The sequence below is a fragment of the Phymastichus coffea genome, unplaced genomic scaffold (genome assembly GCF_024137745.1).
Source record: "Phymastichus coffea isolate CEN01 unplaced genomic scaffold, Cenicafe_Pcof_1.1 PCOF00075, whole genome shotgun sequence".
In the NCBI taxonomy this organism is placed as follows: Eukaryota; Metazoa; Arthropoda; class Insecta; order Hymenoptera; family Eulophidae; genus Phymastichus; species Phymastichus coffea.
This window is the reverse complement of record NW_026706886.1, coordinates 1,216,611-1,243,841: the sequence shown is the minus strand read 5'-3', so window position 1 is coordinate 1,243,841 and position 27,231 is coordinate 1,216,611. Positions and strand designations below refer to the sequence as shown.

The window sequence follows — 27,231 nt, the reverse complement described above, 5'->3', positions numbered from 1 at the left end:
AAGAACTCGCCAATAATTGTAATGCACGAGGCACGCACCTCGTTATTTAGCGACGCGCGATTGTTTGTTTTTGAATAAATATTGCTCCTGCACCTCGTTAAATTATCGCCTCACATCACGTACTGCGCGCTTCTTATGTTATTTTATTTTTACGCACAATAAAATACTTGATTTTAGAGAGACTTTGGAATTCCGACGGAAAGTGAACTTGAACATTAATTTGGTAAATCCGTTTTATTGCATCTTTTTGTTACAATCTTCCAATTGACCAGCAATTGCTTGCTTTTTTAAATTGAAAAATTACAAGGCAAAAAAGAACTTAGGGACAATTACCTACGGCTACTTGCATCCGCAGTCGTCTATATTTAAGTAGCCGAACGCCGCGTGCCTTGGAAACATCTGACCACTTGGCTCTACGTATACGTTATGGCGGATGAGTCAGTCGGATTTTCAAACGTGTGACGTTGAAGAGGCAAAGAGAAAAAGAAGCGTTCGAGCGCGAGTGTAATTTTTTTATTGGGAATCTACACGTGTGACAAAAAAAGGTTGTGCGTGAAATGTCAAATTTTTATTTCAAATTATAAAAATTAGTTTGCGTGACTAAGTTTTTCTCGCAATTGCAGTTGTAACATGGCTGCTCAACGCGAGAAACAGATGCAGCCTCTGCGAACAATGCGTGTATCGTTTTCGTGTTACGTGTTGATGAAATTATGTTCGATTTTACGAATTAGCTTTGCAATGTCAATTGTTGATTGATTGGGTCGAATGTATTATTCATCCAATGCGTGTGATTAAAATTGTAAATGTCGAGTGGAGATCTAGTGTATCCATTCGTAGGTAAATGTAAAGTGCAGCGAGTGTCAATTCAATTATATTACTCGAATGAAAATAATTTATTACCAAGCAAACGAAAAAAATAAAAAAAGAATGTGCAATTTATCGATCAATTAATGAAAAGTATAAATATTTGACGACAGTTGGAAAACGAATGAGTGTCAATCGAGAGGTCGCCTAAATCATTCGAAAGAGCTGAGTCTCATTGAAGCTCGTTTGAAATTGCTTAATGGCGAAAGCAACAAGTTAATTGCCGTAGACAATTAAGCAGTGGTTAATAAACAAGCGTCGCTTTACCGACGATGAATATTGAAGCGCGCGCACTACCGCATCCTCTACCGCCATCTAGCTATTTTAGCTATTTCCACTCGTCCGCTGTCCGCACCGCAGCAACTCGCGACTCGACGGATAAATCATCGCACATTCGCCGCCTTCTTCCCACCTGTCGAACAACCATTCTTACGTCCTACTTTCAACGGTCGCTCTCGATATATATACTTGGATCCGTCGCTCGCTTTAGCCAGCTCCTCACTCGCATTTTAACTAGAAGTAAAGTTCAAAGTGGATAAGTACCGGCGAGATTGTAGGGGGACACTCTTCGCGATTGTTGTTTTTTTGTACTATAACGTCATCGGCGATCGGCGTTCTTCGTTCTTGGGAGTTGGCTGCGGCACCGCGAGTGCGCGTGTGATTTATTCCAACGGTGCACGAGCTCGCGAGACCGCCAGCGAAAGTCTCCCGCGGTTTGTGTCTTTCGCAGTCGCTCACCGACGACACGCCAAAATGGACGAGGAAAAGATGTGGAAGGATTTTTACTACAAAATCGTGGAGCAACACGAGAGCAGGCAGCAGAACGACGAAGAGCAGCGTGGCCACGAGGCCAGGTAAATATAAAGCCCGAAGTGATTTTGAGAGTGCACACGTATTCATAGGCATCTGTGCATCTCGTTAACCAATTGTCAATAGTCAATATCACTTACTATAAAGGGCATATCACGCGACCGATTGGCTCTCTGTTCCAGCCTCTTCAGTGTCTGGACTAACAATAATCCGAATAAAAAACCTAAGTCTTTCTGGTAATTATCACGCATCTACTAACTCTATGTATCTAACGAATTGTTTGCATGATAGAGCGATTTTATTCGCACGCCGGAGATACGAGCTATTTTGGTATTTGACTCATACGCGCCGCGAGTTATCCCGGTGAAAGGTAAGCGCAAACGTCGTCATCGCTGCCTTAGGATATACACCGACAGACGGCAATAATTGATCTTGAGCTCTGGTTATGAGACTCTACCAAGGATAATCGTCTGCAACGCTGTTTATATCGTAAAGCAAACGCGAGAACTTGAAGTTGTAGTTTCGTTGGCCTATCTAGCGCTGCGCTTGCGTGTGCTATGTTTGAGATATGAAGTGATTAAAACGCTTCGCAAATTGATGGGTGAGCATGATAGAGCTTGTTTATCCGAGAAGATGTTATGGTAATTGATTGAATGTTACTTAGAATGCTAGCATTGCAAGGATACTTAGTTTCTGCTTGATCGTTGAATAACAAAGTATTGTAGCCGGCTGGTCAGTTTTTCAACACTTTTATCTGTAGTATAGTAGTTTTGGTATTTGCCTGCTCGCGAGTAGTGCCCATATTTTAATGCAACACGTGAAACAAATACATGAATTCTCAATGAATAGCTCCGGCTTTCTATGTAAATCACGTACATATAAGCCTCATTTGAAAGCCGCGCCGCCTTGCAGGGATCTACTATGCCGGTGTTACTTTGACTTTCAATCGGGCATTTCCAATAGGCCATTTTTATCTTACTGTTAATCGGACTGACGCATCATATTTACGCATAAACTATTAGAGCTTCTTAGATTTCTGCTCGCTTTAAACTTCTATACATGTTGCCCGAAAATCAATGGTCTACTCAATTTTTTAATTTTACGTTTTATTCTTATACGACGAAAGCGAGAACAAAAGCACGCGCACAAAAAACTATAGAATAAATCTTACAACGAATAAATTCCGACGTAGAAAAAGCATTTTACAGGAAGACATATTTTTCTATCATATAAAAGATACAAAAATACCTGAATACTTCTTTCTGAGTATTTACATTTTGAATTTTTTCGATAAAAATTGCCACACCTAGTATCATTGCTATGAATAACTGAATAATTTTACGCATGATTTGATAAGATATGATGATATTTTGGTACTCGAATATCAAACATTTCTTAATTTAGAATGATGAAATTATTATTTTGCAGGGAAGATTTTGTAGAGAACAAAAAGTACAATACGTTATATATTAAAGTTCTTTAGTGCTTTTATGCAAAAGAAACTGTTGTTAAATAAATCAACTCAACAAAACATTACCTAGAAGTTGTTGTGATAGCGATAGAATAATATATTTATGAACTTTCGCAGTAACCTTGTAAAACTTTTTCAACAGTATTCGTTACGATAATAACTGTTTGACTCAACAAATGTGTCATCCTTTACGACTGTTGTTTTTAAATATTTATAACTTCATCTCACAAAGGTATTTTTTACGCATGCCTGACCTAACAGATTTTTTCTACTGAAATTTTACAAACGTCATTCATTCCCTCTGATAAATTATCAATTTAAACTTATTTACGTGTAATAATCACAAAAACCTCTGTTTAACCTTCGGGCAAAATGATTATCATAAAGGCAGTCGAACCTTCGAATAAACTAAAGTACCAGTGAAAACAGAATTATCGCGTGTAAGCTTATTTTCGTGCAGCATTAAACACTAACGAAACGCACGCACAGACGAAAAAAACTCTTATCTTAAAAAGCTCTTAACTTGGCAGCTCGCCTCATCGTCGTACAAACTTGATAAAATATGAGGCCTGGCGCCGGTGGATTTCGGTTGGCGCGGCGCGCATAGCCAGAAAGGCGAGCAAGAAAGGCAAAGGGGGATTTTACATGTCGCTGCTCGCTCGCGGCGCGCGCCAAACCCACGTGACGAAACGGCACGGCGGGGATAGATCGAGAGATATTCTCCTCGTTTTTTTCTTGTCTTTTTTTTCGTTTTTTTTTTTGCGTACGTACAAATAAGAGCGTCGACAGGTGTTTCGGGCATTCAAATAGTGCTATTGAGATCGGCGATTCGCAACACTGGATGGGTCGTCCCGACGGGTGGTCGCCAACTACTGGTTACAACATGCGAAAACTCGCCTATTGTCTCACCAACGCGATTCTATCTCCTTTTCGCATTCAGTAATATTACCATTCTAGCGTCTGAAGCTTTTGTTAAGCCTTTCAATTCGAAAAGCTTGACTACTTTCTTTTCTTTTTCGGTTTTGTTCGCTGTACTGGTGCTGGCTCTTGTATTGTAGTTTGTGAATGTTTGGTGCATGCATGTCGTTTCACGTTTTGCGCAGAGGCAACGCAAATGATTCGCGGATAAGGTAAAATTTAAATAATTTTCTCAAGATTTAAAAATGTGTGAAAATTCTGCATATAGCGCAACAATAATTAATCAATTCCAAAGAAAAAATTTCACTTCGGCTCTCATCTGCGATGCCGAAATTTCATCTCCGCGCGCGAGAAATGCGTTGTAATAGCCTTTTACTTATCAGCTTTAACAATATTAAATTTTCGTTTAATATCATTAACAAGCTCCAATTTAATAAAAAGTTCTCGTCAAAATTTAATTTCGTGTACGATATTCGCAGAGAATGTCTGTTCGATAAGACCTTAGCGAACGCCACGTATACTATTATTATGTACGAGAATTAGCCTGCAATCATGTTGCCAATTGTATTTGATGATAAACAGAAGAAACGCGTATGCCAACTCATCGTTTTATTCTGTCTTATTCTTTTTTTTCTGAAACCATCTGATAATCTTGATTTTCGTTGCAAATTCGATAATGGCTAGGCAATCACGCGTGTAAAATGCACGTACAACAACATCGGTACATCGGTACATGTACGTTTGACGCAACTCAGAAATTGTGAGTTTTCCTTTAATGAACGATAAAGAGCGAGCATTTCGCGTGAAATATCAAAAGATCGAAATTCATTTATTCAGTAGACAGGCTAATATAAGTTGACGATTGATTGAACAGCCGTCAATCGATCTCGAAACAATAGCAAGACAACTGTGAGACAACGTGGATAAAATGAGTTGAGACATTGCTCGTTGAGATGTGAAAAGTGCAAAGGTTTGCTTGGAAAATAAGCGAGAGGGTAAAGGAGAGAATGAGACGTCTGAGGCCGCGTACTCGGGTGGCAACTACAGCCACCTTCGCAGAAATTGCCCGGTAATTAGCAAACTCGTCGAGGGAAAAAGCCAGTGCACGAATTAACAAAGCGCAACAAAGAAACGGGCCGAGCATGCCGTCGCAGCGCCCCCGCGCGTAAATTCCTGCTTTCTCGGGGGGGTTAAGGAAAAAAAGAAAGAGAGAAAGTAGTCAAGGCGCACTCTCAGACGTACGGATTTTTAACGAGATTCAACGTGCGTGTGCGCGCCCGCGTGCAAAAGGATTCAGGAGGAGGATGGTGGTTTCTTCGAGAAGCTGGGCACTCGTCTGGCGGAGAAGGCGCAAGCCCAGCAGCTCGAGGAAACTTTGCCGGAGGGGGATGGGGACGGAGCGGAGGAGTGCGGCCCCTTAGCCCCGGAGAACTTCTGCGCGGCCGAGAAGAGGGAAGCGCTTTACGCGGCAAAGGAGAGCAATTTGCAGCGCCAGACAAGCTTTGCCGTCGAGCCGACGGCTAGCAGCGCCGCTACTACCACCGACAGCGAGTCAGAGGAGCATGAGACCGCCTACGACATCGTCGCTCAGTCCATGGGACTCAACGTGAGTGAGAGAAGCGTTTATATTGGCCCGTCGCCCGCCGCCCGAGTCCCTCTCCTTTTGCGGTTCTCATCATGATATCCACCTTGCCCGGCTCCGCGCGCTGGTTAACCTCCGACCGGCCCCATCCTCGTCATTACCTTGCGCGCGCGACTTCGCGCCCTTAACAAACCTTTGACGAGGTTAATTTCATCAATGCGCACCTCCGACCTCGCGTGCGCCGCTCGTTACGCGATCTTCTTTCTTATACTCGTTTTCATTGGCTCGCGTGCAAGTCGAATATATCCGACCGATCGATAGGCTCAACATTGTATCGCCTGCGATTCTTATAATTTTCATGACAGCCTCGGAAATTATCTCGTTGGCAATAGGAAAAAATTGTCGGTAACGGGAGCTCCGAAATCTGACTGGACCTGCTGCCATTGGTGTTCCTCCGTTGGCGCCTGGAGACGATCGATGCTACTCAAAGAACAATCAGACTTGCAAAAGGCACGCGAGACGATTTTTATGGAAGTCACTTGCCGTCTCACGGAAATATCAAAAGCTCGCTCGCAAAGTCTCCTCCGTGGCTGTCAGTTTATATCGAAAGCCAATATCGTCGTCTGGGCCTCTCAATTTATCAATATCTCAGAAGCAAACGCAATCGATGAGAAAGGCAGAGAGAGAGAGAGAGAGAGAGTCGAGAGAAAGGCTTTTCCATTCATCGCGAGCTGGTCGTAAAAGATGCATAACAGCGTGCACATGCTGGCAGGTCGACTGTAATGCGGTGGCGGGAAATCGATCGTCAAGGCAGCAAACACATGGACGCTGGGTACACGCAGCAGGGCTATTGATATTTGAAATGAGGGTGTTCCGCACGGGCGTTTCGCGTAGGGTTCAGTTGCCTTGGTGCACTACGCTCCTCGTCGCGGCAATGGCAACACGGCTGATAGTGCCGGTCTGTAGTTCCAAGTCCATCAGGGCTGTGTCCGTTTTGCGTAAAGCCAGAAAGCTCAGCGCCGTTAATACCATGCGCATTCACGTTCGTAGCAAGAGACAAGCGGTGAGTAATACCCGCCACAATCCGATCGCGCGAAATTGCTCCGTGACTAAAAAAATTATTCTTAGCCAGAGGAAAACGACGTATCGTCCAGAATTATTAAGAGATTTTCATTCTCAAGTCGGCGACAAATTAAAAGTTCACCGGGCAAACATGATTCATCGACGTGCCGCGTAGCTAATTTTCAGGCTGCAGTAAATTGTCCGGAGCAATCAATAGATATATATATATACACGGTGTGAAACGAACCGCGCAGCTTATCACATGTAGCTTTTCGAGAAAATCGAGCAGAGACTAATTTTCGTGCGCACGCGTCATTTTCTCGGCGAGCGCGTAAAGCCTTAACGAGCTTTCACTGAAAATAATCATCGCCTCGATCGCGCTTTTAATCTTCGAAAATCAATGTGGCAAAAGCATCAGCGATAGAACAAATATTTGCCTCGTCAAATTTTTTTTACTGCAATCAGCCGTGCTGCCGCTGCAGCAAAAAAAAGTCCACGTCGACCTAAATAAACGCTGCGTTTAATAGCCTGGTAATATAGCGAAATGCCAAAAATAAAATAAAAGAAAGAAATGAAGACAGCAGCGTCCGACTATGACGGAGCGCCGTGCAGTTCATTAACGGCTTGAACCTTCAGAGATGGAGTTTGTTTTTTACCTTTCTCTCGCAAGCGCGGGTATACGAAAGCGAGCTTTCAACGAGCGCGAGAGTTGCGCGTGTCTGCTGCTTATCTCGCTTGGCGGCGTCTTATCTTCCGCCCGTACAAAGAGCATCTTCGATATGCTCTGTCTCACGCTCGCGCGCGCATCTATTCATCCAACTTTGATGCTTCGCATCTCGCTCGACTCGCGTGCGCGAGAGCCTGTTTGCGTAATCGATGCGAATGAGCTTTTTTCCTCTTCAGGCGAACTTGCGCCGCTACCGAAGTGGATGGCGCGTGCTACATACTCGGTAAATTTGATCAAAGCTTCGCGAGATTATTGAGGCCGCGCGGCCGAGAAGATCAAGTTTTTGAAGTGGCTATTGCGGAGTTTAATAGATAATGCGAAAAGCTGATTGAAATTTGAAGCGCATGAATTCCGTGGAAGGTGCTTTTTGGTGGTTCGACGCACAACTCATCGTAACAGTTGAAGCACTTTCGCTCTCCAGCCCGCAAATTCCATTTGCGTAACTCCCCTCGCAGTCACACGAACAAAGCAAACATACGCGCTCCATCAATCGAAAAAAAATAATCGTCATAATTTCGGCTCGAGAAGGCGCGCGCGCGCGCACGGGCGCACAACGACCGCGTTTGTTATCGTCGTTTCAAGTTCACGCACGACAACGAATTCACTCGTGCGGTACAGGACATCGGCCCCTACCCTTTCTCGCTTGCACGTACACAAACGTATATAGTAAAATCGAGCCGAGAAAGAGAGGTGGTATTGGCCGCACTTAGCTTGCACACGGACGGAAGATGAACACGGCCAGCGTCGATGTGAGTCTATTCCTGGTTGTGTGCGCAGACTTCTCTCTTTGCTCGGACGGAGCTTTTTTGCCTGCGAGAAGCTTTGCTCGGCTGACCGTCGCGCGCTCAGCATCGAAACAGTCGGAAAAGTGCGCACGACAGTGAGCTCGCGTTATTTTTATTCCGGGCTGGTTATGAAATTGGCAACGCGCGCGAAGAGCCAGAGAGACAGCTTTTACAGTGCGCGAGGGAGGAAGCTCGTGGTGGACGTGCAGGTGGCTGCAGTGCGCGTCGCTTCTCGCGCTAATGCGATCTCGTTTCGCGGACAACTCGATTGCGCGTGAGCACGGCCGCCATTCTTCGCGATCGCTGACAAACGTTTGCGGTTTGGCGGATAGGAGCGACGTCTAAAATTGAACGGAGCTGGGTAAGGACAGCATCGAAGGAGGAAAGTAGCGCCGTTGCACAGATCGAATGCAAAGTGGATCGCGGCCTAATAATCAGAGTGTCGTGAGTGCGCCACCCCGTAGAGTTAAGCAGCATGTGAAGAGCAGCGGCAAGCTGCGCTGCGCGACGCGTACGATAATGCGAGTGCAGCGTGCAACAATGCCGGTCTGGCGTGGGAAACACTTTGAGGCAAGTTTCTGACGACGCCGATTAATTGAGAGCGTCTCTCTCGTCTACTAGTTCCTCGAACATTCGTTTGCCCTTGTCGACACATATTGCTGCCGAAGCCAAGGTCGCGACTTGAATGCAACGCAACGATCTTTTAGCTTGTTGCGCGATGCCTATTTTTTTCTCTGCTCCTTATCGCTGCGAGGGAGATTCTAGCTTTGTCGGCTGACACTGTGCTGCCTGACATTATATATCATTTTATATTGTACAGAGGCCACGTTTTCCGCCGAGAAACATTCAGCTGTCGTTTTTTCATTTTCTCTTTTCGAAAATATCGGGCTCTGCTGTTCCTTGAGCACACGTGCAGCTTTCGGGAATTCAGATAGACAATCGACGTGTTTCGTCAACCCACCATGTTGTTCGCGAAACCGTTTGCGTCAATTTAAATGTGAAAATGAAAATTGGCAAAACTTTATTTCAGATCGAAGAACTCTACACTGCCCTTTTGTACATAACTCAGCACCAGGTTGGATTCGACGTAGCCGACGAAATAGATCAGAATGCCATTTTTGATTATTTACAAAAAGCATTTAATATTGACGATGAGACTCATGAGAGAGTTTTGCAGGAGACGCGTCAGATGGAGGTAATTGGAATCTACCTAAATCTAATTATATGTAAGCTCGCGATTTCAGATTTTCCCATGTAGATAAGTAATTGATCGAGAATTGAAATCACGCATTCGTGCCATTACGAATGAATCGAACCTTTATGAAAAATCATTCCTCGGTGATTTTGCACTATAATTTAATTGCACGCGAATTAATGGTTCATTTTGATCTTAAGAAAATAGTGAAACGGATGGCATCCACGGGCGTCCGTGACCCCACGGCAAAGTTTCTCGGAAAATTGCATAAGGAAAACGCGCACGATTGGCAAAGCGGCGCAAAGTTCGGTCGCGTTGATATATATGCTATTTGATTTAAGACGCCCGAGATGCACTTAAATATAGCGGTTGCCGAGGCGAAAGAGCTGGTTTCCAAGGATTGCAATGGGAAAAGCGACCCATTTTGCGTACTATATCTGGAATCGTTGCCGACACGCAGATACACCACGGCCGTCAAGACCGAGACCTTGACACCTGTCTGGCAAGAGCATTTCGAAATGTAAGCACAGTGGGCTCTCTTTTCATGCCCTTTGCCTCTTACGCGCATCACTCTTCCACTTAATGTGACTTCTCGACTGATATATTTTCAGGCCTCTTGACAATCCCGAAGACGACTTGTTAAACGTGGAAGTGTGGTAAGAGTTTTTTCTTTGTGAAACGCGACAGCTGGACAATTTTTACCGAAATAGAGCTGATTATTTTTCCGGGCACGATAGGGATTTCGATGCGGCGGAAACGGTACCCGAGAAAATGAACAAAGTCAAGAGCATCAAAGGTGTGCGTGGTTTCGTCAAATTAGCCAAAGAAATCGCGATTACCGCCACAAGTGGTAATCACAACAATGAGTTCATCGGCAGCGTTCAAATACCCCTTAAGGTAAGTTAATAGCTAACTACACAATAGATATGATCTTTAGAGCCTAGAATTAAGTCACACGACGCTTATCATCCAAAGCTATAATTACACTTGATAGTGTCAGCGACATTGTCCCCTCGTCCTAAATCAAGAATCCCCGTTCGCGTTTCGATTCCGTGGGCAAGCGATATTTAGCTAGCAAAAAATTTCTTCAGGACATTCCAGTGACAGGCCACGTAGCATGGTACACCCTCGAGAAGAAGAACAAATCCAAGCGTCGCGGACTGATCAGACTAAAATTAGCCTTCAACTCCGAGCACAACACGCAAGTAGCCTTCCAAGAGCATCGCCATCTACTCCGAATGCTCCTGCTCAACGAGCTGGAGAGCCAGAAAGTCGACAAGTACTCGTGGAACGGCAAATTCCCAGCAGCCGGCGAGGTTATAGTGCTTCAACACGGAGTACAGCGCGGTTTGCACAATCATCGGGTCGGCCTGGCACGCTGGATCGAGTTCGCCACAATTCATCAGGAACATCCGCTGAATTTCGCGCTGTTCCTGCAGTTGGCGGACGACCTTGCGGGCCCAACGAAGTCAGCTGATTTCGGAGACCAAGAGATCAGGCTGTTCTGGGATGCGGCGAGGAAAGTCTTGCACTCGGGACTGAATTTGCTGAGAAAGATTCGGAGGCTAGCCATCGACAAGGAGAATGCTATGAGACAGCTTGTCGCTATTCTTAGGTGAGCGTAGCGCTACTCGGTCGATGATCTTCCTTTCGTTCTCTCTCTCTCTCTTTCTCTCGCCTTTTGTTTTTTCGAATCCCTTTGCAACGCGTTCCGAGAGTGCACCAGATAAGAGTGATTTATTGATTGGAAGAGCCCGCGGAAAAGCTTAAGCTTAATAAGCGTGAATTACGACGGCCATAAAATGACCAAGCGCGCGCGCCGATTTCTTAATCGCTTGACGGAGTGGCTCGCGTTCGCGCATGTCGGAGAATTGATGGGCTTCGTCGGTTGTCGACGGTCGAGTACAAAGCGGACTTGCAATCATCGAAACAATTTTTACGATCGAAAGCAACAGCAAGAAAGTCCGCGTGTATGCGTGTCGCGTTGCTCTCTCAAATTAGCCCGAAAGTTCGGCATACAGAACGAAATGGAATTTTGGTTTTATGGGGCTGCAAAACAGCCGGAATAAGGGAGAAGTGAGTTCGCAGTACAACGCGTGTTTGTGTGTGACTCCGTAGAATGATTTCGACGCTGGACGGCATGCCGGCGCCGGAGAGTATGAATTTATTCCCGCTGAAAATGTATTCATGGTTTCCACCGGAAATTTTGGAAGAGGACCGAGTGAGCATCCCCGAGGCCCTGGAGTACGCAGTGATTCGCGGCGGCGCCGAGTGGTAAATTCCCCTTTGCATACTATTAAAGCCTCGTAAACTTTCTTGCGCCTAAACTGGCTGTGCGCGCAGGTTCGACTATATCGTAGCGAACAACAATCTCGAGGACGATAGCGACGAGGAAGCGCTGAAATATCACATCAAGGTCATCCAAATGATTCGGCTGGACCTACAACGCGCCATGGACATCTACGAGAAATTATTCATCAAGTGGGTTCTGCGCACACGGAATATAATTTTAGGCGGGCCGGAATTAGTCTCGAGAGATGGCGTAGCGTAACGAGGTTGTTGTTGAGTGTGCTTGCAGGACGTTAAACTTCCAGTACTCGAAGAGCCTGTACATAATGTACGAGAAGCGAGTCAGCGACCTGTGCCACGTGATAGTGGAGGACATCTGCGGAAGATTGAAGAGGATCGAGGTCGAGACTTCCGAGGACCCAGAGCTCAGTCTTGGCACAACGCTGTTCGAGCTCTATCTCGCTATTCAACGTTTCGCCGCGTAAGTCTACATTAATTAATCATCACCATCCAACTCCCAGCTCTCTCTCTCTTGACTACACGTCTCCCTGGACCTTTTTTTTATTGTCGCAGTGTCGGACAGAACCTGTGCACTCCCGACGAGGTGGATGGAATGAAGATACAACAGTATTACAATTGGTTCGCCGTCGGCGTATCTCACTGGCTTGAGATTGCAGTTTACAAGGCGTTGAAGCGAATTGACAGGGCCGTCGAGTTTGATAATTTGCAGCCTGTCGATGCCAGTGTACAATATAGCTCCAGTGCCGTCGACACTCTGACTATCTTTTACCAAATCAAGGTCTTCTGGACGCAGCTCGCTTGGCCCGACGTGGAAGGGGCTTACGCTTTTATAGCCAAGATCGTCGATGTGAGTGCTTTACAACATTGAGTTTTATTCGATACTGCTCGAGATCTGGATTGCTTAACTTTCCGTGATTCACGCGCCTCATTGAAAAACCGATACTGCGCTTTTATTAACGAGTTTAATTCTGATTCTTTTCAAGCACATCGATTGAAATTTTCATTGAATCTTTCAAAAATTATTATTCGATATTTCCAATCGGATACAGTTTTTCAATTCCTAATAAAGTTTTCTTTCCATAAATAAAAACCATGTTATTCATTGAGTTCATGCAAAACAAGCCAATTTATTCATTTTTCGAACAACAATAGAAAAATACATTCATCAACGAACTTGCATAGCCTCGACAAATGAGATTCATGGCCATACCAAACGCATTTACATCTAGAAAACGAAAAAAAAGAATACCAATCACAGAAGTAGTAATTTAAATAGAAAAAATGTAGGAATTCGAAGTTCTAAGGCGAAAGTACTATGCGACGCAGTTATAAAAATATCTAACGAAAAGTTGGCAATGAATTTTTGAAAAATTACCTTATAACGTTGTCCGACAGGATATCTGCAAATGCCTAAACGCCTATGTGGACAAGATGTCACAAAGGGCAGAAGAAATCCAAGCAAAGCAAGAGACCGAAATAAAAGACACAATATGTGGCACAGTCAAGCAGTTCGACGTATCAACGGCATGGTGTTACGCGATTAACAACATCGACTACGTGCGCACATCGATCGAGCCTCTCGCCAGAGATCTCGGCCTCGATGCCGTGATCGAAGCCTTGGCCGAGAGCAAAAGCCAACAGGACGCTGATCGTTGCAAGCAAACACTCCAACTTATCATCGACAATGAGAAAGATACAGTGAAAAACAAAATTATCGTCATGCTTGAGACTGTCGCTAAATTAATGGCACCTGCTATGGCTAGGTAAGCAAGCTTCTATCTTCTAATAACGTAACTTGAGCTTTGAGTAGTTCACTTTGCGCGCGAGGACGAAGAAAAGTTTTTGAGATTTTGAGCGATGAACTTGCGTATTATACTCGCGCAAGTTAAATTGTTCTTTGTAAAAGTAATCTGACCTGGTTACACTACGGAAAATTATGAAACCAAAAGTTCCGGGGGAGAATTAAATTAAGACCGAAATATTGAATTGGGAATATATCGCATAAAATTGTTTGTCATCGAACAAATCCATTGTCTTTTTTCGAATATCATCAGTGGTTGTAGAAATAAAAACATCGAAATACTCTATCTATTGTCCGATTGAACCATTTAGTTGAAAGCTTAAAAAGCTTATTCGTCGGGAAAAATCTGGCACGAAAATTTATAGTCGTTATTTAGTTGATTGGCGTGTAATAAAACGCTTCAGACCGCATCGATAAAAAAAATTTACGTACAAATGGAAATGAAAGAAAGAAAAAAAATGTTGATTGTCCAATCTACTAACCAAGTGATGCACTTAACTCTCGCAGATATTTGATGGAAGGCGCCGAATTATCGGAAATATCGAGTAACTCGCTCGACCGTCTGATGGAGTATCTGGACTCGAATCTCATAACGTTACACAATAATCTGAACGACGACAACTTCCAGCGCATCCTGATGGTCATTTGGGAGATAATGGCCGAGATCTTGTCTCAATTAGTGCAAGACAACTTGGAGGTAAGGAGCTGTTTATCGATTGGGACGAAGAAGTTTAAGACTTTTCCGCCGAGTTTGCATGTAAAGCGAGCGATGAGGGATAGATGTCCATTAATTTTCCTCGTTTGAAAAGACTTTCGGTATTGACTTCTGTTCTTTCACTTTTGCAGCGCAAACGAGCCCCGACATTCTACGCGAATCTGCACAAGACGCTGCACACCCTCATCCAATTTTTCAATCTCGGCGCGGACGAGCTGGCGAACGTAAAAGTTCTGGAGAAAATTGAGAAAGTGTTGAAACTCTATGGCCTGGAGACGCCTCAACTCATACACAGCTACTACATGGATCGGCTCAAGGAACAAAATGCCATGGATCAGGAGCCATTTGGATCGTTGACCGTCAAGGCTTACTTTTACGCCGATTTGCTCAATGTGCTGGTTATGAACGGACGAAATCTCAAAGCAGCCGACAGCAACGGTAAAAAAAAAAGTCAGCAGCCTTTTGCTATATTTGCCTCTTTTCTCACTCTTCTTTTTGTTGCTTTTTTTTTATGCCGTCGCGAGCACGCACATTTGCGAGTTTTACGACTGAAATTCACTTTGGCCCGTAGGAAAGTGCGACTCGTACGTGAAGGTCCGGCTGTTTCCCGAAGATGTGTTTGTCGGCACCAAGGTCTTCAAGACTAACGTGCAGAAGGAGACTACGTTTCCCCTTTACGAGGAAAGTTTTAGCATGTGAGTTAAAAACTTATACTTACTTACCGTTGAGGCCAAGATGACATGCTCACTCGTCCAACGACCGACGACCAACTGACGGCGAATGCCGCGGCTACTGCCAAAGTCCCCAAAGGACGACAGCAACGTCTCTCTCTCTCTCTCTCTCTCTCTCTCTTCTCCTCTCTCATACACGCAGCATTCCCTTATACTCACAGACGGCGTCCACAACCATAATCGCTCGCAAGCAACCACGACTTGCTCTCTCTCCTCTTATTATCGACTTCCTCTCTTTCTATGCTCTTTTCTTCTCTTTTTAGCACGTATATATAGCTTTTACTGGTTTCACTAAATCACTCGTGCGCAAATTTCCACCTCTTTTTGTTTTGGCCAAAAGTTGAAATTAGTCCTACACAATGAGGGGAGTAAAGAAGAGAATTTTTCTAATTAAATTTCCTTCCTTGAAGTTCATGTCATCTTTGAACTTTGCTAACAAAGGCAGGGACTTCATGAATAATCATTCGCGAAAAATTCCACTGAAATAAACTTGGGCGAGGTGCAGTGGGCAGTAAGTTTCTGTAAAAAAAAATGAAAAGAAAAACATAGAGAAGTTTGCACCCCGGCAAGTTTGAAAAAGTACGCGTTGCTTTTCAGTCCATTGACTCCGGAGCAGAGGAAACTCGAGAACGCAATCATGATGTTCGAGGTGAAGGACAAGGACTTTCTCAGGACGAGATTCATGGCCGAGTGCTTTTTGCCGTTCAGCGAAATCGGGGTGCGCGATTCGCACGACGGATTTAAGGATCTCGAGCAGATTCACCTGAAACTTTCACGACCCACATCCAGCAGTAAGTTTTCATTCTTCTTATGTACCTTATCTGCATACGTAATTTCTTTCGATTGGGCTTCCATTCAATCGACTATCTTTTTCTTTTTCCCAGGCTCCGAGGTGATAAACGTACTGTCCCGAAGGAAAGGAGATAACATGGCTTCCAACTTTGTGACCAGAGTTCAGTCTAAACTCAATTCTTGCTGCTGAACAATGATTTTTTCCTTTTAATACTCAGATGACTATGTGTCGTCTAATTTTAATTTTATACGTTTCGTTGATGCTTTCCTTTTTTACTTAACTATTAGGATTTTTTATAGGATTGGCAATACATTTAAAAATCAGTGACTTTTGCAAAATTATAACACACTCCTGTGATATATTAAGAAATGTGGCAGCAAGCGATCATCTTTGAATATTCTCGTCTGTTTATTATTATAGATTAATTTATTAATTTATTAATAGAATAAAAAATGACAAGTAATACATTAAATATAATTAACATTAATTCCGAAGCTTTCTTGCTAACCCTGATTTGCCATACTTTTTTTTCTTGCTAGGCGCTTCTAAACAATTACAGTTGAAACATTTTTTTGGGGTATTTTCCACATTCAAAATTGACAGCGAAAAATGAGCAATCAATTCCCATCGCAGAAAATCGTTATTGTTACTCTCATGAATTGTGGTTTGTATTTTAATGTATATTTCTTTATTCATTATTCTATTTGATTTTTTATTTTTATACAAAAATCCTGGCCGGTGTATCTGGGTAGTTGAGCTGAGTAAATACATTATAGCCGTTTATAGGGGTTTATTATTCGAATAAAAAATTTATCTATATTTATATATATTTATATCTATAATATGAGGCATGAAGCACACGTGACATTATTTTCGTTTTTTTTCACTTTATAATCGTTATTATGGAGAACCGAAGCACCCACGAAGGAAGACCTACAATCTTATAAAAAAAATTGTTTTTTCGTTTCGACGAATTTACAATAGCACACCCTACACCAAAAGCAAGGTGACATTCAGTGTTTGTTTGTTTGCTTTTTGCTTATTTTTATCGGCAGTCCTAAAGTTTTACAAATCTACGGCAATCTTGGATGCTTCAATAACTAGAATCGGTTCGTTTACAAAGTCTGCGAGCAGATTTAATTGCCTCGACGCGACGAGGCACGTTAGTACAATATTATTACGGTATCGATTATGCCATACTGCTATTTAACCGCTTTTTGCATTGACGGTTGTTTGTAAAAATTATAACGCAGTCCGGATACTTAACTAAAGTCATCGCGCAATCTCGTAAATACTGAACTGTTTGAGAATTAATGCGCGCACGAAGTAACTTTATCGTGATACTCAGGTGCAAATCAATTTCGAATAAAACTAAGAGGGGGTAGCAATAAAACATCAATTAAAATCAAAAATAATAAAACAAAGTTGACGTTTGTGAAATATACATCCCGTAAAAAAAGTTTGTTATAATATGAATCAAGACGTAAAGTCAAAAGAAAAGCCAAATAAAAATTGCTGCTTGAAATATCTACGATGAATTTACTTGACGTCATTGTATATGGGATTTGTCTTTGTTTTTATCCTTTAAATCTCAGTTCGCTCGCGCAAAGCTCACCGAAATTGCAACATTATTTTCTCATATATCTGACAACTTAAAAGAAAAAAACATTCAAAGTATATATTTAAAATATCACTCGATTGGTGTGTTCGTACGTATGCGTAAATAATTTGTTTTAAATACAAATAATATGTAATAATACAATAGTAGTATAATTAAAATATAAATTCAAAAAATTCAGCAATAATTACAATTGAAGGCGAAGGCAAGTAAATCTTACTGCTTAAAATAAATACATGCTTGTGTGTATGATGTGAGTGTGCATATCCGGCTTGTTTTTTCTCTGATGTGAACCTTAAACGTCAATGTTTCTCTTTAAATATTTAGCACAGTATCGGAGCGCGCGCTCGCACATGCAGCATAAAGAAAATAAAAAGAAAGAGAGCCTCTCTTCCACACGCTCGTCCGATATTTCAAATTCATTTACCATACGTTTTTGGTGCTCGTCGAAGGCTTTCTTTGGGGGAAAAAAAAGCGAAAAAACATCAACAGCCGTACGTATAACAACGTGAAAGCACGCGCTCGCTCGGATAATACAGTTATTGCGTTTATAAACTTTAATTTTACATTAAATGCAAATACTATAACGTCGTCGCTTGTACTTATGGAGAGACACTGCTTTGTCTTTTTTTTCTTGCGGTACTTAACGTTCTTTTATCTATTTAACGAATGCTTCGTACGTACGTATTTTATGATGGGCCGCGACGTATATGTACAACGCGTGTGGAAGGAAACGGGCGGTGGGAGGTTGGTTGTGTGTGAGGGGCGGGGGAGGAGGGGGCACGCCAGTCGAATTTGCTCGGGCAAGCATGTAGCGCGGCTGAGTTATGGTATACTCTAAGGGTGGAGTCTCTTCTTACCTTTTCGACGTGCCGCGTCAAAAGTAACAAGAGCTCTATGCTAATTCGACTTTGAAAGTGGAATGGGAGTGGGGCAGGCTAACAAATGATGTTTCTAACTCGATATATTCACTCACCGAGAGAGCGAGTGCAGCGTAGCTCGTCGATAATCCATCTGTCATTCGCTTGGAGTCTCATCATCGAACGATCACGTCAGCGGAGCAGCGGGATAATATATATCATTCATCTATATATCTATATATTCGTATGTATAAGTATAATGCGCGCGATGCTCGATACGCACTTAACGACTAATACTTGCACATCTAGTAATTCCTGCGATATAAAAAAGGTGTTTGCCGTTGGTCTGTCGGCGCTATTGCCGGTAGCATTGCACGCAGCAGCCATTGTCGCGAGTGTGTATGTGCGCGCGCGCGCGCGCGTATGTGTGTGTATGTTGATTAATTATAATCTAGGCCAGCGCGCACGCACGGGATATCGTGTATCGGGCGCGCGCGAGAGGCCTAAGCAGTTATCCGTCCATTAAGCAGTCGTTTCATCTCTACGCACTCGCCATTCGTAGCAGTTTTATCTAGTTTGATAATCGAGCGGCCTTACAATAGGATGGCAGTCGTTACACATACGTCGCATCGCGTTGTTTCGAGGGAGGTTCACAAGCACAGACAGAGATAAGAGGAGGAGCGAGGAGGAGAAGGAGGAGGAGGCCGGCTGGTTCGGGGGTTCGGAGAACGGGGGGTTTTCTGGAGAACGTAGCTGATGCGCGAGGGAATAGCCTCGCAAGCGAAACTTGGTTAATACGCGTCTCGCACTCTGCCGTTGAAGCCTTTTCCGCCTTCGCGCGCGCAGATATTTCGGGCCAAGGGGGAGCAAGGAGGTGGCGGCGGCGCCAGCGGCGACTCGACGCCTCGGTGTATTACGGCACCCCGGGGGAGAGGCGTTAGTAGCACTTGCGCGTGCACGTGCACTTGCGCACCAGGTCCACGTCCTTGGTGTAGCGGGTGCCGTCGCTGCAAATTAGCCGGATCTGCAATATCACAACAGTCTTATTACATTGCGCGCATGCGCCTCGCGCCAGCTTCTTCTCTTCTCTTCGCCGCGACTCTCTCCACCTTGTATTGTGCTTTCGGCGACAAGCTCGCAGCTCGAGAAAAATCACCGCTTGGGTTTTCGCTGCTGCTCAAGCTGGAGTAGCGCAACGGACGGAGGAAAAAGAGAACAAAAATGATAGACCCATTTTCACAGTAATGCCAGTGCTTAATTGGAACGAACGTTTCCAATTAAGAAAATAAAGGAAAAGAAAATTCTCGCACGGATTTCCTCTCTTAAAAGTTAACCAGTTTCGTTAACGAGTTATTTAAGGTGTAAATTGGTTCGTTTCAATGTTGCAATATAACCCATCGGTTCGCAAAGGCTAGTAGCCGGCAATGCATTTCAACCAGCTGAGATTCAGCTCGCGCTCGCGTGAAAACGTCGAGCAAATATTCGCCCACAAACACCAACCTTGCGCCTCTTGGTCTTGCGTGGCAAGCAGCAGGAATTACCACAGCTGCCCCAACATTTAGCGAGCTTCACGGGTCTTCGACTTCGGCAGCCGTTCGCAGTATAGTACTCGCGAATGTGCTCCTTTCGGCATGTTGGCGCTACATGAAACCGACCAAACAGAAAGCAAACAAAGCCCAGTTTTTTATCATTCTCAGCGTACAAAGGTAAAGCTCAAATTATACTTTTTTCTTTTTCGTATTTGTTCGTGATATAGAGTTATTTACCTTTCTCGCAATATCTGCCCTGCCAGCCAATCTGGCATTTGCACGTGTAACCGGTGCCGAAGGGCGCGCGTTCGCATGTGGAGCCCTTTTTGCACTCGTGTCGAGCGCAAGGATCGATATTACTGGAACTGGACAGAACTGCGAAGTCTGCAACAAACAATCGAACCGTGCGTCGTCACCGTCATTACCATCGTCGTCGTCGTCGTCGTCGTCGTAGTCGCGTGATACCGACCGGAATGCTCGTGAACGTGCTGCTGTTGCTGCTGCTGCTGCTGTTGCGGCGTCGCTGGTGGCAAATGAGGTAGCAGTTGATCGGCGTTGTCCACTTGCACACTGTCCGCAATGTCGGCACTGTTGGCGCTACCGCGGACCTTGCTGTCGCCGTTGTTACTCGTCGCAGCAGAAGCAGCTTCGTCGGCTTCCTCGTCCTCGTCGTCGTTGCCGCCGCAACCAGGCTGCACTCCGCTCATTTTCGCCGCGTTGTTAAAGTCCACTAACTTGTGGTTGATCCACATCTCCGAGATACAACCTACGCACGCGCGTCGACAAATAACCGGCAGATTTTATTTAATTTTGTCTTGCTTCCTTTTCTTTTTTTTTATTGGATAGTGCTCGGTTGCGCGACGTCCTATTCGCAATCAAACTTTTAATTTGGAAACTTTCGCAATTTCTGCGGACTCGTGTTGTGTGCTGGTATGGTGGCTGCTGCTGCTTCGGATTTATGAAAAGTTTTAGTCTTAACCGCCCCCCCCCCGGTCCGCGAGAGAAATGGAAAATAATAAGTAACTGTTGCCACGTCAACTTTCTATGATTTGGCGAACATCGATAGCAGCCCGCGCGCTGTGCTTTTTCCTTTTTCGGAAGCTTCTTTACGGAAAAATCTCGGTCAATAGCTGTCGTATGTGAATCGTTCCGCGCAAAGCCCAAGAGCCAAAACTTAAGATCAATTGGAATAGGCTAAATTTGCCGAGAATACGAGCTTCGATGAGCGTGCCAAGTGCATTCGATAGGTGATTTGCGTCGCGATTCAGACAGATATCGCACAAACTGCCTTGTCCCATGATGAAAAAGTGCTCCATCGGACTGTCGGCAATTATTATGAAAAACGAGCTGTCGCGTATAAATAAATAAAAAAAAACCGGGCAATCGATCAATCGAAGAGAAAAGAGGAATATCCATTGGAAGGCCTGCGCCAATGGATGTCGGATGACGCCGAAGAGGGGCAAAATTGTCGGCGCGGCAAGGCGACTTGGCATTGATCGGTGATAAAATTTGCATGGGGGTAAAAGAACGGAAGCGCGAACGCGCGTCGGGAAAGCCGCTCGTAAACACGAGCGCTTCCTCGGCGGGAGTAAGGGTCGCGCTTCTCTCCTCGCGGTTGGCGCTCGGCCCCCGCACGCGTCGACGTTCTTACGTCGAACGACTCAAGTGGGCGCCCGCAGGCCGGGGGCAGGCCCAAGTCGTCAATGGTTTATGCAGGCATTGTTCGCGGAGGTATCGATGATCAATTGAATTGCGACGTCGCGGCCCGCAGCGTAGAACGCGCACCGGGCGCGAGTCAATATCGCAGCGAAGGACTTACCCCGAAAGCTCGTAATGTTGCGCAAATGGAATTCGGTGAAGGCGACACTGGCAGTCTCCGTGGCAACGCCCCCGACGTACATCGGCTTGGTGAGCTTGAGGTAGTCCTTGGGGCCGTCGTTGATGATACTTCGGGCTGGACCGCGATCGATGCGCATGGTAAAGTTCTTCTTGATCGCCAGCAGCTCGGCCATGTGGGGCTTGCCGTCGGACACCTGCTCGTAACTGTACATCGTCGATGTCGGGTAGTTGCCGACGTCGTACGAGACGCGCACTCGACCCATGAACAGCTCCACGGCCAAGTGTTCGCTGCTTTGCCCATCATAAAGCAGTACTCCGTTCTCCTGGCTCGTCGTAAAAATAATCGTCACGTTTGCCTCGGGCCGTGTGCGAAGTGGCTCGAACTCGACCAGCGAGTTGTTATCGATAAAGCTCAGACTTGTCATGTACTCACACCTCTTGCCTGTTTTACAAACGCAATACCACTTACGCATGTGCATCCTCCGTTATCAAACCTCGCCTGCTCTCCTCTCCCCTCGCACAAGCTTCGCCAAAAAAACGCGATACGATGCTTCCGTGCCCGCGCTTTAGATTGATGAAATTCGATAGACGGGCACAGCATCCGCTATACGCACTCCCATCTTCGCATTTTTTTCGTACGCGCGTACGGCCAAATAAAGTAGGGTGTGTCGCTGGCGCCAAATGGAGAGAGCCTCTGAACGATTGCACGCTCGTGCCGTGAAATTCGAAGGTCAATTTTTATTTTATTCCCCTCTATTCTGCCTTTTTTTTTCTTTTTTTTCCTTTTTTTCCCCTTTTTTCAAAACGGCCCACGTTTATTTCCATCTCGTAAAAATTCCAAATGTATTGGCATCCACGCGTTCCCTTCCGTGTCTACTTAAGAATGCATAGATATTTCATTGACCGTGGAATTTCCATTTTAACGCGCAGAGTCACTCCGAAAATACACACGCGCCGAATGGACTCTAAACAATTACGAGATAATCAGTGCATTTAAAAGTAAACGGCAGGAAGGAGAATGTTTTGCTCTCGCGAAATGCAACGCGACCGCGAAACTCAAATATACGCTAATAACAGAGAGAAAGGGTATTACAAGCCAAAAATATCAGCGGTTGAAAATTCATAAAACACAGAGAGCGCGCATGTAAATCCCAACTCTCTCTCCTTCGCTCGCGAGAAAGAGCAAACGATTTATGTATCTTGGGCTCGTAGCTCACGGGCAATTAAGCTCGCGCAGCATTCGTCATCCGAGAAATATCCTACTCCTCCTCGCGCTCGCACACGCCGAGCCGTATTTCTCGCGTGCGCGCGAGAACTTTTCTCGCCGCCTCGGCAATCGTTAAAGTCAATTTTCCGCGCCACGCGCGTGCAAATGCTTTTCTCCTTATTCCTTTTTTTCCGCGCCGGTCGTCAGCATTTACGTCGAAGAAGTTTAGATAATTATCATGCTGGATGCACGCTCTCGGTGGTTAATTGAAGAGCGACGCTTGAGAACCAGTCCGGACTATTGCGGGCCGAGCGCAAGAGGAGAAAAACATAGCAGAAGAGCCAGGAGCGAACGTGAATATGCATTTCACATTTATTCAAACGTCCGAACCGCACCGACAAGTCAGAGCGCGAGTATGAATGGGTTTCTAATGGCTCTTTAATTTCAATGGATGCGTTCGAGGTGTTTTTTTTCTCTCTCGCTCGAGTGGCACATCATGAGGAGCGCAGTAGGATATATCGATTTTTAAGTGCCCGCGATTCGCGGCCGTACCAGTGAATACCGCGTGTAATGATATTATCAGTTAAAATGCTTAATATGCGGTCATCCTTTGGCCAATTTGTCTCATTAAAATCGCTTTTTTCCTTATCAATGTGTCTATTCAAGCCCCCCCTCCCCGCCCCCCGCCACGAAGTTAACCCAATGAATTCGAGATTAGCGGCGCATTGAATTAGCATTGTACGAAGGAGGAGGAAGAAGATTATAATTGACAGCTGTTGGTATCATACTGACCAGTATAACCAGAATGGCACTGGCACAGGTAATCAGCTCCAGAACCCGGCGATGGTAGGAAACAAACACCATGTTGGCAATCATGATGAGCACACGGACTAGTTTGAGGGTATAGTAAGGCAGTTGATGGTGCAACTTCGCAGTACCTCCCTGTATAATCTGGTGCGCACTTACACTCGTAGTTGTTTATGCCATCGATGCATGTAGCACCATTCTGCGAAGCAAAACAACGCCAGTGGCTTATTGTGTTTTCTCTCTCTCTCTCTCTCTCTCTCTCTCTCTCTCTCTGTCTTACTTAATTGATTTAATGCGCCATCAAGGCTAAAGTCGTTATTTGTCGACGAGATTCTCCCCTGCTTTTCTTCTCCCTTGATCTTTTTACACGGTTACGTTTATACGATTCGTTCGCGGCGAGAGTGGTATAGCACGTGCAGCGACTCGTGTCACGCGGCGCGGCACACTCATCCGGCGTTTACGACTTGTAAAAGCGCTGATTGAGCGACCCGGAAAAGCTCTTCCACTACCTGTCTATCTCTGCCTCTGCTTTTGGGTGCTCTTTTCTTTCCCTTTCTTTTAAGAGGATTTCGTGACCTCGTAAGCTTTTTTTTCCTTGCTCTCGCTTTGTCGGCCACGGGAAATTAGTTTGATACACGTTTTCCCTCTGTAATTGCGATGCTATTACCGAGCTCGGCTTTAAAAACCTTTTTTCTGTGCATCTCTAATGACGATTTGCAAAGATACATATAAAAAAGGTTAAAGGGGAAAACCCAATGCCAGCTCGTTACGTTTCCTACGCTGCAGCTTATATAACATTGAGAAATAATAATTGCTGCGCATCGATTGAAGCGCCATTCCGAAAATATCGTCCTGAATCGAAGTTTGTTCAACGAACTCATCCGTTTGATTGGCATAATTGTGTTGGCAAATGGATGCCGACACAAAAGGATAAATCCACGCGCCTGCATAACGAGACTCTAAATAAACACAAGTGTTATCGGATGACCGATACGAAATGAGAAAATGGAATGCTGATAGAGCGTTTGCGAGGGTGAAGGATATACCTGGCATAAATTATTATCGCAGTCATCGAGGTTGTCAGTGCAATTGAGGCCGGCGAAACCGACGGGGCACTCGCACGCGTAGTGGGTCTGGTGGTCGACGCATCTGCCTCCGTTCTTGCAAGGATTGTGTTCTTTTGAGCAAAAGGGTATTTTTGCCTGGCAGTACTCGCCGGTAAATCCTGGTAGGCAGTCGCATCGGTAGGCCTGTACGAGGTCGTGGCAGGTGGCGTTGTTCTCGCACTTGTGCTTGACGCAGTCGTCGATGTTGGTCTCACATCGGAGTCCCTCGTATCCGGGTGCACAGTTGCAACTGCGAACACAGAAAGCACGCGCAAATCGTGAATACCCGCGGGCCGCGATTCGTCTCGTCTCGAAAGCGTTACAAGTGGCGCTATTGTTAATCAAGCGAGCGGGAAGAGAGAGGGGAAGTAAGAGTCACCTGAATCTTCCTTCCTCCAGTACTTTGCAAGTTCCGGCGTTCCGGCAAGGATTTCCATAGCACGCGTCAATTTTATGTTGACACCGGTCCCCGTGATATCCTGGTGCGCATTTGCAACGAAAGTGTTTGTTCGGTAACGCCTCGCATAGTCCTCCGTTTTGGCAGGGCGTTGTATAACACACGTTGCATTTCGCCAGGACGTCGGCTGGCTGTTGTTTGGCTGCGCGGAAGAAAGGTCTACGATTAATGAGATTAATTTTAGTATGTAGCACCGCCGACGCGTCTGGTTTTTTTCTTTTCTTTAAACATTCAATCGACCAGCACATATAATTCAATACTGACAATATAATATTTCAGAGAGTCCCTTCATTGAACAACTTTGCCTGTGATTCTCTCTCTCTCTCTCTTTCTCTCTCTCTCGATATTAATAAAGTTTGCTACGAGTGCAGTCGTCATTAGCGCGATCGGATCAAGACAAAGTTGTCAAACAAATCCCCGCGACACTCTGTACATGTACAAGTTGCGCTGAGCAGTGGCAGAGTGAGCCAAAACAAAAAGTGCGAGCAGCAGTGATTATGCGCAGCGACAAAGCGAGTTTCGCGTCTTGGAACTGGTGCAGCCAAAAAGGGACAAAGAAAGCCTTTTCGCGGGAACAAAGTTCTCTCGCGGAGAGAGAAAACTTCTCGGGAAATCGCTAATTATCCGGACTACTAGAAACTTGCTCGCGCGCGTTTTCCCGAATGGATCAGCAACGGCGCGGATTTAACGAAAAATCCAAGAGAGCTCCCGAGCTTAATAACAATACAACTCGCCAGCTATTCGTCTGGATTAAAAATCGACGAGGCATGCGTGCGCCAGCTCCCATCGGTAAAAGGGAAAAAAAGCTCATGAACGTCTGTATGAACATATATAGATACGAGCAGAATGGTAATATAACATACAAAGTCAGTGTGCCATAAAGTATACACACATCGCGCCGTGCAATATCCGATCCATTTACGTGCAGTGTGTGTGATCGATTTTCGGTTTATAAACATCGAAAGACGCGTCGTCTCATACACATTATTTACGCCGTCGCCTACACACCACCTCGGAATTTCATTACCCCTCGGGGAAATTCGCAGATATCGCGCGCACGTGTTCGCGTGTACATCGCGCGTCGAAAAAAAAAGCTCGACTGTTTGCCGTTGCTACAGATAAATAAAAAAGCTCGCACCGGCCTCGCGGAAAAACGCGACTGTTCGGGCAATAAATAACCTGAAGATTTTCATTGGCTTTCGGTTTGTAAAAAAGCGGAAAGTCAAAAGAGAGAGAGAGAGAGAGAGAGAGAGAGAGAGCGCGAGAGAGAAAACAATCTGCGCAGGCGCGAGGGCAATAATTTTTCTCATTGTCCACGCGAGCTTTTGGTATCGCGCGCATCCGATTGATTTATCTTCTCGCAGCGTGTGTACGCGACGCGAAAGGAGAAAAAGCTCAACGATTGATTCAGAATTTATGCGAGGATCCGCGCGTCGCACGCGCGCATTATTAAGGGCGTCGTTTGTATTACATTCGTACAAAATTGCATAATTCGGAGAGAGCAGCTCTTAAATATAGTCGCGCTCGCGCGGGCAGCCGGGTGGCCTGGTGGGCGAAGGAAACGGCGAATTTATTTTTACGGCGAAGGGCTTTTCTCGTTGACTTCGTGCCAAGCTCCCGTCGGCGACGCGCTGCTTTAGCTTTCTCTCTTTTTCTGTCTCGCACGGCAGCCCCGGTTTTTTGCCTTAATTAGGGAAATCGCGCGTTACGACGTTTGTTTGCTGTTCCCTCTTTTTTTTCTTTCTTTTTTTCCCTTTTACTCCGCGCCAAATTTTAACGGTACGAACACGCGCCGCTCGTCCATTCTTTTTTTTATCGCGCCTAAGGTAGTTTCAGTCGATTATGGTTATGAGAAGAGAGAGAATTTTATTGGCGTAATTGTAGCCATGCTATAAAGAGCGGAGCACGCAGCGGCTCTCGCGATCATAAAAATCGTTTTTACGCGCAGAGTATTAAGGATAGAGAGCGACGCGCGACACGTCAGAAATGGATCGAAAACCTTCGGGGAATATACGTATATTCCGCGGAATGCGTGAGAGTTGCG

General features: G+C 45.1%; 2 protein-coding genes across 6 annotated transcripts in view; one reads left to right on the top strand and one right to left on the bottom strand.

Annotated features, from left to right (window-relative positions):
- Positions 1-1,287: 1,287 nt before the first annotated feature.
- On the top strand, positions 1,288-16,179 carry LOC131668241 (protein unc-13 homolog 4B-like). Of its 3 annotated transcripts, none has more exons than XM_058942249.1 (18): positions 1,288-1,718; positions 1,857-1,910; positions 5,354-5,669; positions 9,250-9,414; positions 9,756-9,934; positions 10,026-10,070; positions 10,152-10,311; positions 10,506-11,029; positions 11,533-11,688; positions 11,758-11,895; positions 11,993-12,184; positions 12,277-12,571; positions 13,120-13,487; positions 14,033-14,222; positions 14,372-14,690; positions 14,812-14,935; positions 15,569-15,762; positions 15,856-16,179. In XM_058942249.1, the coding sequence occupies exons 1-18, from the start codon at positions 1,618-1,620 to the stop codon at positions 15,951-15,953; spliced, it is 3,618 nt and encodes a 1,205-aa protein (XP_058798232.1). In that variant the 5' UTR covers positions 1,288-1,617; the 3' UTR covers positions 15,954-16,179. The 3 variants fall into 3 exon arrangements, with proteins under 3 accessions (XP_058798232.1, XP_058798233.1, XP_058798234.1); XM_058942250.1 differs by having other exon boundaries at positions 1,335-1,718; positions 14,372-14,678; positions 15,856-16,178; XM_058942251.1 differs by lacking the exons at positions 1,288-1,718; positions 1,857-1,910; positions 5,354-5,669 and adding an exon at positions 8,244-8,789 and having other exon boundaries at positions 15,856-16,177.
- Positions 16,180-16,267: 88 nt separating this feature from the next.
- LOC131668240 (protein slit) overlaps positions 16,268-27,231 on the bottom strand; it is a 62,309-nt gene continuing 51,345 nt past the window's right edge. For all 3 annotated transcript variants that reach the window (XM_058942246.1, XM_058942248.1, XM_058942247.1), the window contains exons 24-31: positions 25,110-25,329; positions 24,671-24,980; positions 23,610-23,823; positions 21,591-22,052; positions 20,241-20,537; positions 20,009-20,155; positions 19,743-19,882; positions 16,268-19,266 (exon numbers count right to left, since the gene is read on the bottom strand). In XM_058942246.1, the coding sequence (XP_058798229.1) occupies positions 19,180-19,266; positions 19,743-19,882; positions 20,009-20,155; positions 20,241-20,537; positions 21,591-22,052; positions 23,610-23,823; positions 24,671-24,980; positions 25,110-25,329 (1,877 nt within the window). In that variant the 3' untranslated portion in view covers positions 16,268-19,179. The remainder of the gene's footprint in view (positions 19,267-19,742; positions 19,883-20,008; positions 20,156-20,240; positions 20,538-21,590; positions 22,053-23,609; positions 23,824-24,670; positions 24,981-25,109; positions 25,330-27,231) is intronic.

What these genes read in the sequence shown, in the direction of transcription:
- LOC131668241 (XM_058942249.1), top strand. Translation starts at nt 1,618, where the DNA reads ATGGACGAGGAAAAGATGTGGAAGGATTTTTACTACAAAATCGTGGAG. An exon ending in GCGTTCAAATACCCCTTAAG is followed by an intron (nt 10,312 to 10,505) that starts GTAAGTTAATAG and finishes AAATTTCTTCAG; the next exon opens with GACATTCCAGTGACAGGCCA. An exon ending in ATGGCACCTGCTATGGCTAG is followed by an intron (nt 13,488 to 14,032) that starts GTAAGCAAGCTT and finishes TAACTCTCGCAG; the next exon opens with ATATTTGATGGAAGGCGCCG.